The following is an 18,868-nucleotide window of genomic DNA, read 5'->3' on the forward strand; positions in this document are numbered from 1 at the left end:
AGCATTTCGCATTCGTTCGCAAATGCGAAATTCCGCAGACCCACAATATTGTTGACAAAATATTTTAAATAAAATAAAAGCGTATAGTAACTTAGCCGATATTAAAATAGTCACATAAAATTAATGATAAAATAAAAAAAAATGCAAATTAAAAAAAAACACCTAATTAATATTTTACATCAGCTAATCAATACAAAGTAGGTAGTTGTTGAACAAAAACAAACTTGAAACTGAACCTGCCTACTCGAGCATGTGTGTGATATGGGATGATTACAATAATATTTTATGGACGTATCAAAATATGTATCATTGTAAAATGGATAGCAATCGTTTACAGCACGTCATTGTTTTTAATTGAATGCTTTGAGGATTTGATAAGACATTTTACTTGGTGGTAGGACTTTGTGCTAGCCCGTCTGGGTAGGCATCACCCACTCATCAGATATTCTACCGCTAAATAGCAGTACCTAGTATTGTTGTGTTCCGGTTTGGAGGGTAAGTGAGCCAGTGTAACTACAGGTACAAAGGACATAACATCTTAGTTCCCAAGGTTGGTGGCGCATTGGCTATGTAAGGAATGGTTAATATTTCTAGCAGCGCCAATGTCTATGGGCGGTGGTGACCACTTAACATCAGGTGATCTATTTGCTCGTCCGCAAAAAATAGTATAGATACGGATTATGATGACATCCGATTTAAGGCACCATTCCCAGCGCAACGAAAAATATCCCCTTATTTTTATTTGGCACACAAGTGAGATACTTGATGGTAAGTAATCACCACCAGACATAGACATCGACATTGACCGTGAAAGAAATATTAACAATCAATTACATCGCCAATACGCCAACAATCTTGGAAACCAATTTGTTATGTCCCTCGTACCTGACTCACTCTACATTCAAACCGGAATTGCTGTTTGGTGGACTATGTGACGAGTGCAAGAGTTCCACCATACAGGAGATACAATAATGCGCAATAAGTCCTATTCGGACGACTGCAAACTGGGAGAGAGATCAGGCGCTGAACCAACAACATCATATTCTTTCCGACCGATACTCCAGGCTTGTACTGAGAATTCTTTGATAAAAATACCGATAGTTTTTACTAATCAGACCCGGAAACCCGGACCCGCAAACTCAAAATCGAAGGCAACAAATAGTCTTTTAAAAGTATTTTTTCAAAATAATTTCATTCTATATAACATATCCATACAAATAAAAAACAAACATTCGTCCAAGGCTAGCGACTACAATATAAATAAGATTAATTTTTTTATAGTTCAAAATCAAGTCAAGGGTATTTTAACATAAATGAACACTTCCTACAACACACATCCTCAAACTATATACGAATGAACAAACTACGAATTTCTACGCATATACAATAAGTATTAATTAATGTTTTTAATATTCATATGTTATTATTTTACGAGCTGAACTTTACAGTTCTACCCGCTTCGAATTCAGATTATTTACGTGACAAGCATGAATGTTTTGTTATTTTCTATACTAATATTATATAGTGGTTAAATTTGTTTGTTTTACATAATAGGTTTTATATCCGGAACGAATGAACCATTTCTACGTTTTTTTTTTTCCATCATCATGATTCATTTGAACGGTATAGAAGGTGCGTTCTGCAGCGCCATCAACTAGCAGCGAGATACAACAAAACGGATATTATAAAACCTTCTCAATATAAAATAAATATAATTTAAATTTCGAAGTCTATAAATCACAAACAGTTTAATCAATATATAGTTATAGGAAAGGGAAGAGAAGAGATCATTGATTTCACAAGAATCAGTTAGCCCAGTGTTGCTATTATGGTTATAGCATTTTCTGTTGCTATCAAATATTTGTTGCGGATTAATACGTTTTCCAGTCGATAAATCAGTACTATGGAGAATTGTGCTACTGCTTTGGTGCATAATACTGATTTAGATTTTTTTTATTTGATTTGATATCAATCCGCAACAAATATTTGATAGCAACAGTTGTTATGCTATAACCGTAATAGCACCACAGGCCATCTGCCGATTCCTACTTCTTCTGGTCTCACTAGCTCGACCAAACCACAATCATACAGAGAACGCGAGATAAATTCAAAAATCGATAGCAGTATGCAGTTATAAAATATAATTTATATTCATTCATAATAGATTTTCTCAAGGCAAATAAATCACAACCGACTTTATAATTAATTAACCTAGTCGTAGATTTGCTGTGGACGTACCGGTAACGCCATCTACTGGCGACCCAGCGCAACAGGTGCTTCTATTGTCAAATATAATTATCTACCAGACTTCGCACAGATAAAATGAGGATTTTACCCTTGTATAACTATTTATATTGAGTTCTTACTTACTGTTGAGTTATTATTTACATTTTAAACTGATTATTACTACAGTCCCTAAGGCATAGACCATACTCTAAGAAATACTTACATCTAACCAAAGACAATGGGATTTAAACATAGACCATTTTACTATTTTTTTTTAAATTAATATGTAATATTCCTAACAATCCTGTGCGCTTTCTTTAACCAATTCATTTTAGGCATTCGCCAACCGTGACACTGCATCGTAAATCACGCCCGGGTATTTTCTCACGCGTTTATATTAATATCTCATAATATTTCTATATATTTGTTTATATGAGTTTATATTGTTTATACGAGTACACATAGTACCTTACAAAATACATTTTTATGACTACTCCTGATACATCACGTAGTACCAGGACTGTTAGGTATAGAAGCGATGATCAACGGAAAATAGTAGCCACTGAGTTTTTTCATATCTCAGTAAAATCTACATTCAGAACCGATGATAAATTTAATTTGAGTAGTTAAACGTCATGTAAAACTGCTCATAAGAACCTATGTATATAAATTAAATATATTTAGATTTGGCTTATTTTGATTATTATTATTATTTCTGAACCGATGATAGATTTTTGACATTTAATCTCAAGTCATCTGACCCTAAGGAATCACTTGTAGCATAAGGTGACATATTTTCTCGTTTGATTTATAAAGTACTGACCCAAAAAAAAAAAAACAAACAGCCAAACAAACAAACAACACACTCACTTATTGAGATCTTATTATTGAACAGTTAAGTAAATACAATGATTTAGTAATCATTATTTTTCACGCAAAAGAAATTTTCAGAACGGTACCCCGGGTACCCCGTGTATCAGGTTATGTGGGTTTCCATTTATGACATATATACCTATAGCCTTTTCCAGGTAGTAGGATAAAAGAAAAACAACCCTTGGATTTACGTAATTTATGCAATTTGCTAACTCAGCTATATTTTGCACAACTTACAGCTCTTGATTAATATATCTTTATTTATAATACAACACTATGTTACTTAACCACTTATGTCCACTTTAATTTTACTTCCAAAATTCCGATAACAGTTTCGTCGACGTTCAAAACGCCATTTTTTCGCAAATCCATAGTGATTATCATAGATTAATCAAGCTCTCGACCAATGATATCGCATCATTTTGCTGTCAAATGTTGTTTATTTGGCGTTTCTAATGTTATGGTTGGAATAGAGCTCAAGGGGTTCACTCCAACAACAACAATCTATACTAATATTATAAATATGAAAGTGACTATCTGTCTGTTACGCTTTCAAACCAAACCACTTAACCTAATTTGATGTTATTTTGTAAGAAGCGAGCTTGAACCCCAAGGTCCTACATAGGCTACTTTTTTCTATCTAACACCTGACGTAAAACCCCTAAAACGCAGGCGATACCGCGTGTGTCAGATTATGTAAGAAATATATAAATAATTAGACGATTACAAACAAGGCTTACACTATGTATTGTATGTTTTAATCAATTCGGTAATAATAATAATTTAATTTAAGTTATTTTTGAATTGTATTGATAAAATTGATATTAAATAAGAGGGTACTTTGACTTTTCTGGTCATTATTGTGAGTCACGTGATTTGTAGTGAGGCTTATATAAGTGATAGAGGCTCGGTACAGAACACTTTACTTAACACTTTATGAATTAATACAATACAGTGCAACTTTAATATAACGTACCTCAATATACCGAATTCCTCGATTTAACAAATTCTTCATAATCCCCTTGAACCCTCTATAAGAGTCAATGTAAAATATCCCTTTACATTACGAACATTTTTTGCGAGCAACCTCTTTATAAGAAATTTTCAACTATTAAGAAAAAGTATAAAAACCTCAAATTTGTGAACCTAAAATTTTTGTTACCTACCTAATTGTTTTCCAATAGAAAATATATACAGTAATTTGACAAAAATGTGTTATCATTTATTAGTAGAAATTGTAACAAGATAAGTACGTAATGTGAGATGAATAAAACTACTTTTTTACCTCTTTATAACGAATTTTAGACCAACCTAACCTCAACAAAACAAACCTCGGTTTAACGAAAAACTTGATATAAGGAATATTCACTTGTTCCCTTCCGATTTGTTATATCGAGGTTGCACTGTATTACGATTACTACAGCTATTATAATGGCTAAATAAATATTTGCGTTTCATATGTAATCTTTTATTGTCTTAAAACCTTAAAAATATAATAAAATAATAAAAAAATAATTTTTATCTTAAAATAGCCTGACATAATTTATCTCTATTATCTAACACGTGCAATAACTAGTATTACATAAGTTATCAAGCACTTAATTTAAATGTGATATGCTTTCTTTTACGAATATTACTTTCAACTAAATAAATAATTTAAATGAAAAGGATAAATTGTTCTAATTATATTTCATCGCTATCAATTGTGATCAGATTCAAAAATATTCGTGTTCACGTTACCATAATTCTCATTCTATATAAAACTAGAACAAATTTTAACCTTCATTAGCTATTGGTACTTTTTTATTTCAATATTAAAAAAAAAAAACTATCTCGGTCAGTTTCCCAACTGTTAAAACAAACAGTATTGTTTATTTATTTATTTAGGTTAAGTACAAATACAATAAATATGTTCAAATATAATAAAAAAATCGTACACCATAAGTGTTTGATAAGTATATATCATAGTATAAGTTTTGTTTTATTATTTAGCACAGACAATAAATCTAGTACCAGTATTTCACGTATAAATTAAATAAATAATAATTTTTGAACAATGGACTTCAAATTTATTCACCATAAACATTAAGTTCATAATCATCATCATTGTTCAAGATAATATACTCGGTAACTACTATGTAACGATGACAAGGATATCCATTACAATAATTAAGAGATTAGTGACGTCATAATTTCAATCACCATGGCACCCGTCCATTCTTATTTTTTTCTATTTGTTTACTTTTTTCAATATAATAAAACTGAAACTGAATCATGTTAGTTCATTGAAGTGTTAAGAGAGATATTATAATTATAATAGTTTATAAAACTAAAAAAACACGTTTTTAGCACGCACTAAAAATTACAAAAGCAAACCTTTAATTTAATACCCATATCATGGGGTGCATTTCAAATAGCCTATCCGCCATCATGGACGTCCGCCATATTGGATTTAAATCACGTGACTATTTTTTTTTCGTATTCCTGACAGCAAACCCTTTCATTTGATATACATATCATGGGGGTGGATTTCAAACAGTCAGTCCGCCATCTTGCGGAGGCCGCCATATTGGATTTGTAATGACGTTTCTTAGCTAGTCATGTATTGTCATCAGAACTCAGAGCGTGTGCAAAATTTCATCCTAATCGAAGACCGGGAAGTGGGTGAAAATAAGATTTCAAGATTTTCTTACATACATAGTTACAAGTGAAGCAAATATAAGCGTGTCTACTAACTAGTCTTGAGGATGAAGATTTTATAAGTAAATTAACTGTGTGTGTGTGTGTGTGTGTGTTAAATTTAAATTGTTAGCATCATAATAACTAGCTATTACTGGGCAGCAAGCAAGCATTAAACGAGGAAAAGCAGAGACATTATAGGCCAGTAACATTTAGGGTGACACTTCAATTAATTACTAATTAATAACTTTCTATAAACATTTCAACCCGTTTAAACATGTTTTTACCACTGTTCAAAAAACATTCTTTTTTACTAATAACTAATTTTGCACTAAACAAAAAAGGTTCACATTTTAATACAAGGTAAGTTATAATTATTTATACCTTCTGTCCAATTTTGAACCATCTAACAATTTTTTTCACAAAGTTATAAACAAAAACGCTGTTCACCCTCTCAACCCCCTAGCGTACACCCCAGAGGGTTGAAAATTTTAATTTGTTATTATTTTAACGACCCAAACCACATATCAAAAAACGATAATGATACTAATTACTTGACCTTCACGGCTTTTATTGACTGGCCTATTAACGGTATTGATAAAATTAACAACATACAACCATCAAAAAGCCTACAAAAGATTGATCATAGCTCCCATACCGGTACGTTCAGTAGTTTTCACGTGAATGACGCAGAAAGGAAAAGAAATCATTGATACGTTCAGTAGTTTTCACGTGAATAAAAGGAAAAAAATCTTTATATGCCTTTAGAGGTTTTCACCCACGCCCTTATTACGTTATTTGAGGTTCAAACTTGCCTCATACCAGATTTCATCAAATTCGGTTCAGCGGCGTGAAAGCGTAACAGACAGAGTTACCAGACCTACGCGTTTATAATATTAGTAGGGACAGGTAGAAAATACCAAATAATTTAATCAACATACATAACACTAGCAGCCTGTAAATTTCCCTTTGCCTCCTCGTTGAGGAGAAGGTTTGGAGCATATTCCACCACGCTGCTCCAATGCGGGTTGATGGAATACACGTGTGGCAGAATATCGTTGTAATTAGAAACATGCAGGTTTCGTCACGATGTTTTCCTTCACAGCCGAGCAGGAGATGAATTATAAGCACATATTAAGCACATGAAAATCGAAATTATCGGTTAAGATGCACGCGTTCTAACCACTGGGCCATCTCGGCTCAATAATATAAAATAATTATTTAATCGCCAAACCACAATATTCAGTATTGTTGTATTCTGGTTTGAAGGATTGCTGATATAGTATAAGTAGAGGCACTATCTTAATTTCCAATATCGATGGCGCATTGGTGTTGTAAGGAATGGTTAATATTTACGTCGCCAGTGTGTATGGGCGATGGTGACTATTTGCCATCAGGTGGCCCATGGCAATGGGCAAAATATATGAATAATTTTATTTATAGTTTCCTATTTTTTAATACATTGCTTTTTATTTATACAGGTTTTTAGAAAATGAGATAATCCTTTATTTATATATATATGTTTAAACACTATACGGTAACTTATTGTGTATTTTAGATAGTTACTAATATTTTTATTTCATTATTACGCTGCGGTACAACAAATCATTTCTATCGACGTTTATATATATATATATTATATAAGTACACAACTTGCGATTTTTATTGCAGGGGAATTACTTTTATTTTAGTAGTATTTTGTTGAGTAGGATTGTCACTTTCAGAAAAAAATGTATTTTTTAATTGAATATAAAAGAAATAAAATAAAATATTGATAATAAAAGGTTTTTTTTAATCAGATGTTATTAATTTATGTATCACTAAAACATACAGATTGTCTGCTCTGATCACTCAGTTTTAAAAATTGAGTTTTTTTTTTAAATGAATTATAATAAGTACTATTTTATTACCTGAATATTAAACCTTTTATTATATTTTTGAAAATATAATGTCCGATAGTTCCGATATGACACCCTCATTTAATTTGTCGATGGTAGTTAGTAATATGGCAGAATAGTTACGCATAGCAAATCAAAATATACAAAGTTTCAATTTAATCAAACAAGCACTGTCTACACTAATATTATCTATACTCTATACTATATCATAAATGGGAAAATAACTCTGTTTGTCTGTTGCTCTTACGCAGCGAAACCATTGAACCGAATTTGATGAAATGTTATATGAAGCAAGCTTGAACTCCAAGACATAGGCTTTCTCTTTGATGCCTAACTCTTAAAGACCAATCCCTAAAACGCGCGCAAAGCCATGGCCGACAATTAGTTTCTTAATTAGTGTCTGTATTTCAATATTAATTATAAAGACAGACATAAACAGTTTAGAAGTTTTAGTGGTACAGCACCATCTAGCGGCGAGTTACATCACGTCGACAGTGAAAATAAATTCTTTACACAAAACTAAATACCCTTAAAAACTAATACTCAACCTACATGGTGTGCTATCGGTCTAAAAGCTGTCTAAATCCTTCAATCTCAACTGTACCAACATCAATTATATTTATATATTTAAAAGATTTGACAACCCTAAAATCTATCTATCGACAACACAATGGAGTGACTTCATCGCTCATAATTTCCATACAGAGGATAACTACGTGCTAAATTAAAACACTGAACGTATTTCTCAGTAGTTTAACTCTGTACAATAATATATTTTCTTGTCTAAATCTTTAAATGGAATAAGACAATATTTTGTTCTCGAGCTTCTTTTAAACTATACGTTGGGTATTTGCGCTTGTAACAATTGTTAAGATATTTTCTACGGGACTTTATTCTTACAATACAATACATTTATATTTTTAATCTGACAATAATACTAGACAAATCATAAGATTTGTAGTGAAGTCCTCAAAAATGTCCCGTAAGAACCTTGTAAATTTGTCCAGAAATATAGAACCTTATTTCACGAGACGAATTTTCCAAAAAATTAAATTGTTTCAACATTTTACCTACATTTATACAAAAAAAAAAAAGTTACACTCGTAACAGATAGATCTTATTATGCAGATTATAATACGAAATAATCAACGTTCAGAAACACTAGAACTTTCTTACAATGAAAGCGTGTCAAACATACTTATTGAGAATATTGCCTCACGCAAAAATAAGAACAGAATTTTTAATCACACAAATATTTAAAAAAAAAATTGCGTTCTTACAATCACAGAACTATAATTAACAGAGTTGATGGACGGACTTAACTGCGGAATTATGTATGTCCTTCCTTAGGTTCAAGATTGCTTTCAACCAAAGGTGTGGCTTAACCGTGGAAACGTTACAGACAGACACACAGACTTACTTTCGCATTTATAATATTAGTACCTATAGATATACAACAAGCAATAAGAGACAAGATAGTAAGCTGTCAATATGCTTTATTTAAATGTTTATGTCGCCATATTTCATGTTTATTTGTATTCTCATAAAAACTTTGATAATAACATTATTTATTTGACTTATAAATGAAGAATGTGTTGGTTTTAATGAGACAAAGTTTGAAACTTTAAACAAACTAATAATAAAATCTAAGATTTATTTTATTTTGCTCCTTCCAAGTAATCTCTTTTTTCAATAGAAAAATTTATACAATAGCAATAATTGGTACTGCTTTGAACAATACTATAGAGAAGGTACCACCTACACATAACATAATCTACCGCCAAATAGTAGTACTGAATATTATTGTGTTCCGCTTGGAAGGGTAAGTAATCCAGTCTAACTACAGGACATTTTTTTTTTACATTAGCAGCCTGTAAATTTCCCACAGCTGGGCTAAGGACTCCTATCCCTTTGAGGAGAAGGTTAAGAGCATATTCCACCACGCACCACCAATGCGGGTTGGTGGAATATACATGTGGCAGAATTTCGTTGAAATTAGCCACATGCAGGTTTCCTCACGATGTTTTCCTTCACCGCCGAGCACGAGAACACAAATTTAGCACATGAAAATTCAGTGGTGCCTGCCTGGGTTTGAACCCGAAATCATCGATTAAGATGCACGCGTTCTACCTACTGGGCCATCTCGGCTCTCCCACTACAGGAAATAGGGACATAATGTCTTTGTTCCCATGGCTAGTATTACTTTGACGATGTAAGTGATAGGATGATAAGTAATATTTTCTACAGTGCCAATGTGTATTGGTGATGGCAACCACTTACCATCAGGTGGCCCATTTGCCAGTCTGACCATCTATACTTAAAAAAAAAGTTTGTTATTAAATACTCTATGTCTCATTGTACACATAGTCTATTCCAACCCGAAGAGGATAGAAGCCAAATCAACAACATTTGGTTTCTAATTGAAGCGATATCATTGGTCGAGAGCCTGAATTATCTATGATATTCATAATGAATTTGCGAAAAAATAGCATTTTGAACATCGACAATATACTACGGCAACGGTATACTATTTTTCATAGAGAACAATTCGGCTTTTAAATTATATTAAAAATAAAAAAGCGGGGACTTGGTATTTATTGATTTCTAGGAAGGATATATATAAAAAAAAAATAATTGTACTGTACTGAGATACTCTGTAATTAAAATGATAGAACAGAGTAACTACTGAGTTTCTTGCCGGTTATGAACCGGCGGTAGCTCTACTTTTAATTCATCGCTGTAACGTGACAATTCATAAATGATTATATGAGCTTACTTATTTATGAAGCTATTATCGGTACTTTAGAAGTAGTTAAAATATTATTGTATTATAATTGAAGATATATTAAGCTAGGGCTGTTAGTTGTGCAAAATAAAGCTGAGCTAATAAATTGTATGGAGTTCGTAAATCTTTTATTTTTTGTTTATCTTCATTTCTTCGATTGGAATAGGCTATTGGTTATACCCTTTCAGCGATGTATGATATAATATTAGGTAACACTACAAAGCAGCATTTGCCAGCATTGTAAGGCACAATGCCGACAAATGCTGCCAAATGCTGGATAACGAATACGTGTTATGCGTTGCATTCTCTTTAAATTCGATTGTCAACTACTACTTAACTTGCGCTTATAATTTACGCTCATAAATGTACAAGTATACCAATTCTCATAGCAGTCGATGATAGAAGTTAGCATTTAGAGGCGCCATCTAGCGACGTAAACATATACCTATGGGCTTACTGTAGTGGTTATCGGACAAACGCAATCGAAATCTATTAATCACCAACGATATAATAACATCCATTTTTATAAGCGCCAAAATTACCCAGTGGTTAGAACACGTGAATCTTGATCGATGATTGCGGATTCAAGTCCAGACAAACTCCACCGAATTACCATCTCGGGGTTGCCATTATCAAACATTGTAAACTACACATATTGGATAAAGATCTGTAACATGTATATCCAACTCGTATTGGTGTAGCATGGTAATATTTACTTCCATTTTGTTTATATAAAGTTGAGGCACCCGCAATTATTTTTATTTTACCAAACATTTCGGTGGAGTTGCACCTTATTTAGTCATTAATTGAGGAAAATATTTAAAAAAAAAAAGTCACTACAATTATATACAAACCAAATATAATATATAAAATTCTAAGTGAAAGTATAAATCCTAAAAATTATGATATGATTTCTTTGGGGTATAAGAACTGATGCAGAAATACAATGAAGTTTATCAAAAGATGTTCATCTACTCAGAAAAGAACTTGCATAACTATTTTTTCTGTATTTCTATCATAGTTATTAAATTCTTCAGCTTAAATTCTAATTACCACAAAGAATGATTCTAATTATACATTTTTAGTGCTAATCTATAAAACCTGTGATACCATTGTCTTATCACAAGCTATAACTATTACGAAGTCTCTGATATCATGAAAGATTTATCTTTGATAAGAACATAAAATTTTTGGTATTTAATAATAATCTCTTCCAATCAGAAATATACCCACATTTATGCTTAATGCACACAAACCCAAAACAAAACTCTTACAAGACCACAGACTTTTTTTTTTCAGACGGCAGTACGGGGCCATAACCGGACTGCCGTCCTCCTCTCGGCCGTATGAAACGGATGCATGAGACCCCCATCTCACGCACACACGGCCGGAGGGAATGCCCTATTTATTCCGCCCCGGGCAATGGGGCACAAGACCACAGACCAAATTCTAGTTTATCACAGAAAACAAAAAAAAATTGTCTATGACTTTTAAAAATGCAATCAATACATTGCAGTCAATTACGATTATTTATTAAATATACCTTGATGATTCTGGCAATTTCAAAAAAAATACTATTTTGAACCTCAGTTACACCTCAAAACAGTAATAAAATTTTAACATTTCAACTTATTTAGTACATTGTAAAGATATTTGTTAGTCAATTATAAATATTATCGTCATATCAGGAAGAATTAAAGCTTATTCTTAACAGAATGTCATGGCTATGGCTTTGTTGATGCTAAATTGCACTGCAATGCAATGCAATGCAATGCAATGCCATGCAATGCAATTTAGCCATGTAATTTCCCATAAAGTTTCAGTCTTTCAGTTGAGTTAAATATTTCACGTGACAGATTTGCTATACCCTCGTGTTAGTCATTGAAGGGCATTTTTATCAATATTCTTATCAAATCATTGATGTTATCAAACAAAACAGTAATCAGAATCATTTCAGCACAACATTCACTTCAGAATAAAACAAGATTTATTTTCAAGAGTACAAATCTGTATAAGCTTATATATGACAAAACTTTATGACTTTTTTTAAGTAGATCAATGAATCCTAAATATAATAATATCCATAATAAGTTAAAGTTATAACAGGAAATAATGTCAATTCATTTAATTTTATAATAATAAATAATATACAGCATACATCTATGCTCATTAATTTTAATTAAAAGTTTTTTCATTAGTAGGTGTTAAGTATTATAAATCTAACTTACCTCTGTGGTAGGTGATGGTGAGGGGGGATGGACTTGGGAACTTGATAGCGTACATGTTACGGCAAATACTATCGCAGCCAGTAAAATACTCCTTAGACGAAGCATTTTGTTTCTAAAAATAAAAGATAGTTGTTAATGTAAACTTGCATTAACTTCGTCGTTTAGCTTCAGGTTTTGAAAATGAAAATATAAATCATGTAATTAAATATTTATGTAACTTTAGTTTACGATTTTTGGTAAATTTAGATTAAAGCTTTTTCATCTATTCATTTACAAATATTCTCTGTAACGTCACCGGTTAAGTGAATGGTTAACCATTGCCAACCCATCGAAGGCCAAAAGTAACTTACATTTTCTAGTAAAATGTCGAGCTATTGTTGTACAGTACTTATCAATAAACATTCATTTCGTTAGTAAAATATAAAGAGAAAATATATCTTTTTTATTGTTAATCACATTTTCAGGGTAAAATTGGTTGAATTGACATAAAGTTAAAATTGTCGACACTCGACTGTCACTTGTCAATTGTCAAGGTGTCAAAAACATAAATTATGCAGTTCTTTACTTCTGTCTTTCTTTCTGAACGAAGCAAATAGATAGAATTCTGTGTATTTTATTTACACTTAATTTTACTTTAAATAAATAAAAAGCAAAAACATGAAACCTTGCTGTATAAGAAACGTTAAAAAATTAAATAAAAAAGACATTTAAGATTATAGAGATTTTTTTTATAGTAAATGGCAATTTTTTTCTTCTTTATTAAAAATAAAATTCACAATTGAAAGAACCAATGTTGATACTGTTTGTTTCCATATAGTTAACAACCTAAAAAGTGAACATGCCAACTGATTACCGAAGATTTAATGGGCCCGAAGATAGTATTTCATATAACCGTTTTACTAAAGAATATTTGAAAAGTTATAAAGACTTGCACAAAGATTTAATTGACGAAAATGGACTTCGAAAAGACGGGCGCTCCTTGGATGAGGCGCGAAGCTTGCAGATGTTCTGTTTGTGTTTTAATTATTTTTATGCACTTAATATTATATATTCCATTTTCATTCAATAAAATATCCTTAATTTCTAGTTGGCCGTACCGATATGATCTCACAAGCGAAAGGTTCGTCATACATAGAACTAAAGAAAACAAAAGTTGTGTGTTCCGTTTTCGATCCTAGGGAAATTGTGCACCAAAATGAATTTTGGTAACTGATTTGTATTTATTTTACATCTATATATAAATCTATTTTGTATGATATAAAAAACATATTTGAATTTTAGTGCACTTGGCCAACTCTATTGCGAAGTTAAATTCGCGCCATTTTCGTGTCCTCGACAAAGACGGCCTCTCGCTCCTGACTCCGAAGAAAAAGCATTATCAGTAGCTCTTAGAAAAGCTTTAGAACCGTCAGTATGCAGGCATCTATTTCCTAACTATCAGGTGAGAGGTAAAATTTTTGTAAAGATATTTAAAACACAAGTGAGCAATCAGTAAGGAAATCTTTAGAATGAAAACCTTCTGCATGTTCAAATAGTGATTTTGAATAAGGATTTAATAGGATATTTCTAAAATAAATAAAATATATTCCTCACAATGAAACTACTCGTAAAATTATTTTTCAAAATGGATTTCTTAGTTATTTTCATTTTATGAGAGTATTCAATGTATAAATTACTCATTTACACTAATTTTGTCTCTTTCATTTTCAGATAGACATATTTGTATTCATTCTGGAACATGATGGATCATGTTTAGCAGCAGCAATAACTGCAGCTGGTTTAGCTCTTGTAAATGCCGCTGTTCCCATGTATGATATAATGACTGCTTGTTCTGTGGCTATAATTGGTGACCAGATGTTTGTAGACCCTACGGAAGCTGAAGAGAATGTTGCAATAATGAACCCAGAGAAAAATGACATAAATAATGGACTCATTACAATGTCAATGATGCCAAATTTAAAGCAAATTTCAGATTTCAGGCAGATTGGCTCAATAAATTTTGACTGTATTATGAAAACTATGGAAATATTACAGAAAGAATGTTTAAAATTCCTTCCAAACATTCAGCGGATTTTAGTTTTAAATGTTAGGAACTGTTTTGCACAGCAAAAGTTATTGGACAAGGAGGCAAAAGAACGGGAAGCAGCTCTCAATGCAAAAATGGAGGAGTGGAAGGCATTATTAAATAATGAATGAAGTTTATTGCTGTTTTTCATTTTCATTCCCTATGATATAATATTTGAAATAAGTTATTAAACTTATGGATTTTGCTATTCAAAACTGATTCCTCATACATATGAAATAGAGAAATATAAGTTTTTTTATTTACCTTAATATAACCATTTCATCATCCATGTAACTCAGTTTTGTTTTACTTTTTGGATCATTTTATTAAATCATTCTTTTAGTAATAGAAAAATAGGAATTCAAAACATTTATAAACTCTCAGTTTATCTTTCTTTTCACATATTCTAAATCATCAGGAAATATACACAACTACATACAGTTTGACTTTATGAATAAATTAAAAAAGCATATTGAGTAGTACCTTTATTATAATTTCTTAAATCAAAATGAATATTATAAAGCAAACCACAATTTTACTTAAACCAAATTCTAACCTAAAATGTATCTAATCCTCTGGCTTTTCTGGAGGTGGTCCACATGGTTGAAGCATTTTTTCCATTAAGTTAAATTTTACTCTAGCTTTTGATTCATTTTCTACGATTGCAAAGTAGCTGAGGAGATCTGGATGCCCCATGTAACTGCAACAGGAATCTCTATGCTGGTTCGTTAGCCATTCGTATTTTGTTGTATCTGCGTGACCAGTACCAATATATTTACTCTGTAAATGCTCCAATTGACTGTGTATATTATATCTCTCTCCCATCTTGCTGAAAGATTAATAAACATTCAATTTCAGTTGAGATATACAGTTCCCAATCATTTTGTATTTTAGGGATTGAAAATATTACTTAAACTAACATTTTCATAAATAATTAATACAAACCTTTTTTAATATAATAAAGTTATCCTCAAATGATAAATAAAGTATTTCTCAATTCTATCTCCGGTATTGTTTGATTACTGACGTTTCTGAACTTTCTAGTTTCTGATCTGAGATCTGTTGTGACTTGTGATGACTGATGTTTATTTTTTTATACAGATTATAATGTTTTTGTTTTTTTAAATAATTTTTTTTATCTTTTATTTCCGATATAAAAGTGGACTTAAAACAAATAATATCAATACAAAATTATGCTGAAATGTAATTTCCGCTTGATTGGTGTTCCATGTGTTAATTATTTATATTTTGAAATGCATAGGCTTTCAACAATAAAAACTTCGATAGCAAAGCACAAGGGTTAGAGGCGAAGGATAAGGGTTGAGATATTTTAATAAATTAACCTATAAGTATAGATTACTAAAGTTAGTAAAAAAGAGTTTTATGATAAAACTATTAAATAGAACAATACATTTTAGTACTTTTTAATGCCTTTAAAAATAACAAAACTAAACGATTACTACTGCAAACTAAACTATTTTTAACTATACCGATATACTATTTATTATAAGAATTGATAACATTAAGTGCTTAAATATATATATAAATATGAATTAAAAATAGTACAAACATACATTATACATGTATAAATTTTAGTGTTTACTATGTCGTATTTCTTGCGTTGTTAGTTTAAAGAAAATGTATTTTATTATTTAACATTTGTATTTTTAAGCAGCAGCGTTTAAATGTGTGATTTAAATAAATGTAATTTATGATATGTTTCAGATGCAACCGTATAAAAATTAATAGTTTTATGATACCGATTTGTCTAAACTGGCTATACAAACTAAAATATGTTTAGTTTCTATGGCAACCATTATTTGGTTTATTGACACGGAAGTTCTTTATAAAATTAATTTGTTTATTCATATTTTTTATGACCATACCATGACAGATAAAAATAATTTAGCAGATATAGATCAGAGCGATGTTAGCTTGCGAAGACAAGCAAAAAAGTTAGTGAAACCAAAAAACCTAATAAATAAAAGACCGACCCATCTTTTTATGCATGAAAAGTCTCTCGTTGAAATAGTAAGTACTATGCATGGCCTCATAAGCATTTAATTTATTATTTTTCTATATTGTTCTATGTTACGAATACCTTTTTTTTCACAGCCTAAACCAAAACACCCGAACCATATTATTTACGCTTATTATCATAACAATAACATTAAAAAAATTGAAAATCTCAACATGCTGTATAATTTGACTCACTTGCATCTACAATGGAACAAAATATCGAAAATTGAAGGCTTAAATAATTTGACAAAATTAAAAAAGTTATATCTTAGCAACAATCTAATAAGTGTCGTCGAAAATTTAGAAGGATTGAAGTATTTAGAGGAACTACACATTGAAAAACAAAATATTGCCAATTCAGATGCCCTGTGCTTTGACCCAAAGACAATGATATCTATTGGGGTATATATATAAATCTTATATTTTACTTACAGATTTTCTTGTGTCTGGTAGTAAGAGTTCAAAGAATAAAAAATGTCGTATTCAGTAGAAGTTTATCACTATTCGTAAAGCGTTTAAAAAAAAGCGTCATCTTATATGTTTTTCCTTTGTCACACTAAAACATAGTTAATAGATATTATGAATTGACAATTTACGGTTATAGTATTTTTGACCTCATAAACATAAATGCATTTAACTCTATGAACTTCGACATTAAGGGGTTCAATTGGATCAGTAGCATCTAGGACAACACCTTTACTAGATACGATGTTTTTTCCTACCGGTTAGTACAGCACTAAACTAATAGCTATAATATTAAGTTTTTTTTATTGTACACAAAATTACATAGTCTAATAAATATTTTTAATAGGCGTCTTTGAGAATTTTGAACGTGTCTGAGAACAAAATTTCCGAGGTGACTTGGGCTAAACCTTTACGTCGACTAGAAGTTCTAATTGCCAAAAATAATAAATTAGAAATAACAGAGGTATCATTCTTTTATCAATTTTGTACATAATAATGGTTGATTTTTTTACCGTCTAACACTCACTATGTTTCAGTCCATAGCTGATGATCTTTGTACGTTAGTTTGTCTCGTGGACGTCAACTTTATTGGTAATCCGATATGTAAAAAGCATCGATACAGAGAAATTATAATTGCAAGATGTGCACCATTACGTAAGATTTGTATATTATCATTAAGATACCTATTTTGCGTCTAATAAATTTATTAATGTTTCTGGAAATAGAAAAATGCAATCATCTAAGTTGTCGTACCACTAATTTTTTACATGAGAAATGGGTCGGTGACATAATCATCCAATAGACGAGATGATAATTATGGACAAGATTATTTATCATGATGAGAACGTAAATCTCCAAATGTTCCTTCCTTTCTTAAACTTTATTAAGTTGTTTACATAACTTTGCAAAATATTTTTTGATTTTATGAATAAAATAAAATGGTATTGTAGTAAAAAAAATTTCCAGGTATTTTAGATACCGTAGCAATCCATAGCACTTCAAGAACATTTTTACAAAACTTTGACAAAGTTGTGAGATTACGACAATTAAACGAGAAAAATAAAATAAGCATGACTCGTCAAGGCGTCGAAGATTTCTTCGATTTAAATATGTTAACCGGACCGCGTGCACAAAGCGCTTTGTCTATATCAGAATTTTCTAATCAGAAACCAAGACGTACGTAAAATATATGTTAATTAAAGCTCTTGCAAATATGTTATTTTTGGGAACTACGTCGTTGAGCAACCAAAATACTTTTATTTTTATTCCATATTTTTTTGTTTCAAACTATTTTAAATTACATTTATATTATATCTACTATTTTGTTCAGTTTCAGCAATAGATTCATCATATACATTTATGCCTCGTGCTTTTTGGCGCAATAAGACATCTCCTTCACCTCGCGATGATGTACCACCTATGGATCCTCCTTCTCTAGCTAAGCAACCAAACATGGAACCCCAAGGATCTGCCATCAAAGGAATACTTAAAAAACCTATGCCCATGAAATATATTTAAAAAAATATTTGAAGGCCTTTGAATATTTATATTGTAATATATGTAGCTTATTTTCATTTTCCTTTTAGATTTTGATTACAATCTGCTTATTACGTTGTCAATAAACTTTGTT

At 31.0% G+C, this 18,868-nt stretch overlaps 3 protein-coding genes across 3 annotated transcripts in view; 1 reads left to right on the top strand and 2 right to left on the bottom strand.

Moving 5' to 3' along the window:
• LOC113403137 (uncharacterized protein) overlaps nt 1–13,212 on the bottom strand; it is a 39,520-nt gene extending 26,308 nt beyond the window's left edge. The window contains exons 1-2 of the mRNA XM_026643597.2: nt 13,040–13,212; nt 12,690–12,801 (exon numbers count right to left, since the gene is read on the bottom strand). Of these exons, the coding sequence (XP_026499382.1) occupies nt 12,690–12,794 (105 nt within the window). The 5' untranslated portion in view covers nt 12,795–12,801; nt 13,040–13,212. The remainder of the gene's footprint in view (nt 1–12,689; nt 12,802–13,039) is intronic.
• A 260-nt stretch (nt 13,213–13,472) lies between these two features.
• Nucleotides 13,473–18,771, top strand: LOC113403149 (polyribonucleotide nucleotidyltransferase-like). The gene is made up of 9 exons (XM_026643612.2): nt 13,473–13,699; nt 13,777–13,894; nt 13,971–14,130; nt 14,400–14,857; nt 17,046–17,175; nt 17,585–17,701; nt 17,775–17,892; nt 18,205–18,414; nt 18,569–18,771. The coding sequence occupies exons 1-9, from the start codon at nt 13,528–13,530 to the stop codon at nt 18,754–18,756; spliced, it is 1,671 nt and encodes a 556-aa protein (XP_026499397.2). The 5' UTR covers nt 13,473–13,527; the 3' UTR covers nt 18,757–18,771.
• On the bottom strand, nt 15,227–15,794 carry LOC113403148 (splicing factor 3B subunit 5). Its single transcript, XM_026643610.2, has 2 exons — nt 15,700–15,794; nt 15,227–15,583 (listed from the first exon to the last, which is right to left on the bottom strand). The coding sequence occupies exon 2, from the start codon at nt 15,577–15,579 to the stop codon at nt 15,322–15,324; it is 258 nt and encodes an 85-aa protein (XP_026499395.1). The 5' UTR covers nt 15,580–15,583; nt 15,700–15,794; the 3' UTR covers nt 15,227–15,321.
• Nucleotides 18,772–18,868: the final 97 nt, after the last annotated feature.

The sequence above is a fragment of the Vanessa tameamea genome, chromosome 25 (assembly GCF_037043105.1).
Source record: "Vanessa tameamea isolate UH-Manoa-2023 chromosome 25, ilVanTame1 primary haplotype, whole genome shotgun sequence".
Lineage (NCBI taxonomy): Eukaryota > Metazoa > Arthropoda > Insecta > Lepidoptera > Nymphalidae > Vanessa > Vanessa tameamea.

Coding starts and splice junctions, on each gene's coding strand:
- LOC113403148 (XM_026643610.2), bottom strand. CDS start 15,579: ATGGGAGAGAGATATAATATACACAGTCAATTGGAGCATTTACAGAGT.
- LOC113403149 (XM_026643612.2), top strand. CDS start 13,528: ATGCCAACTGATTACCGAAGATTTAATGGGCCCGAAGATAGTATTTCA. Junction 14,131..14,399: donor ATCTATTTCCTAACTATCAG/GTGAGAGGTAAA, acceptor TTTCATTTTCAG/ATAGACATATTTGTATTCAT. Junction 18,415..18,568: donor TTCTAATCAGAAACCAAGAC/GTACGTAAAATA, acceptor TATTTTGTTCAG/TTTCAGCAATAGATTCATCA.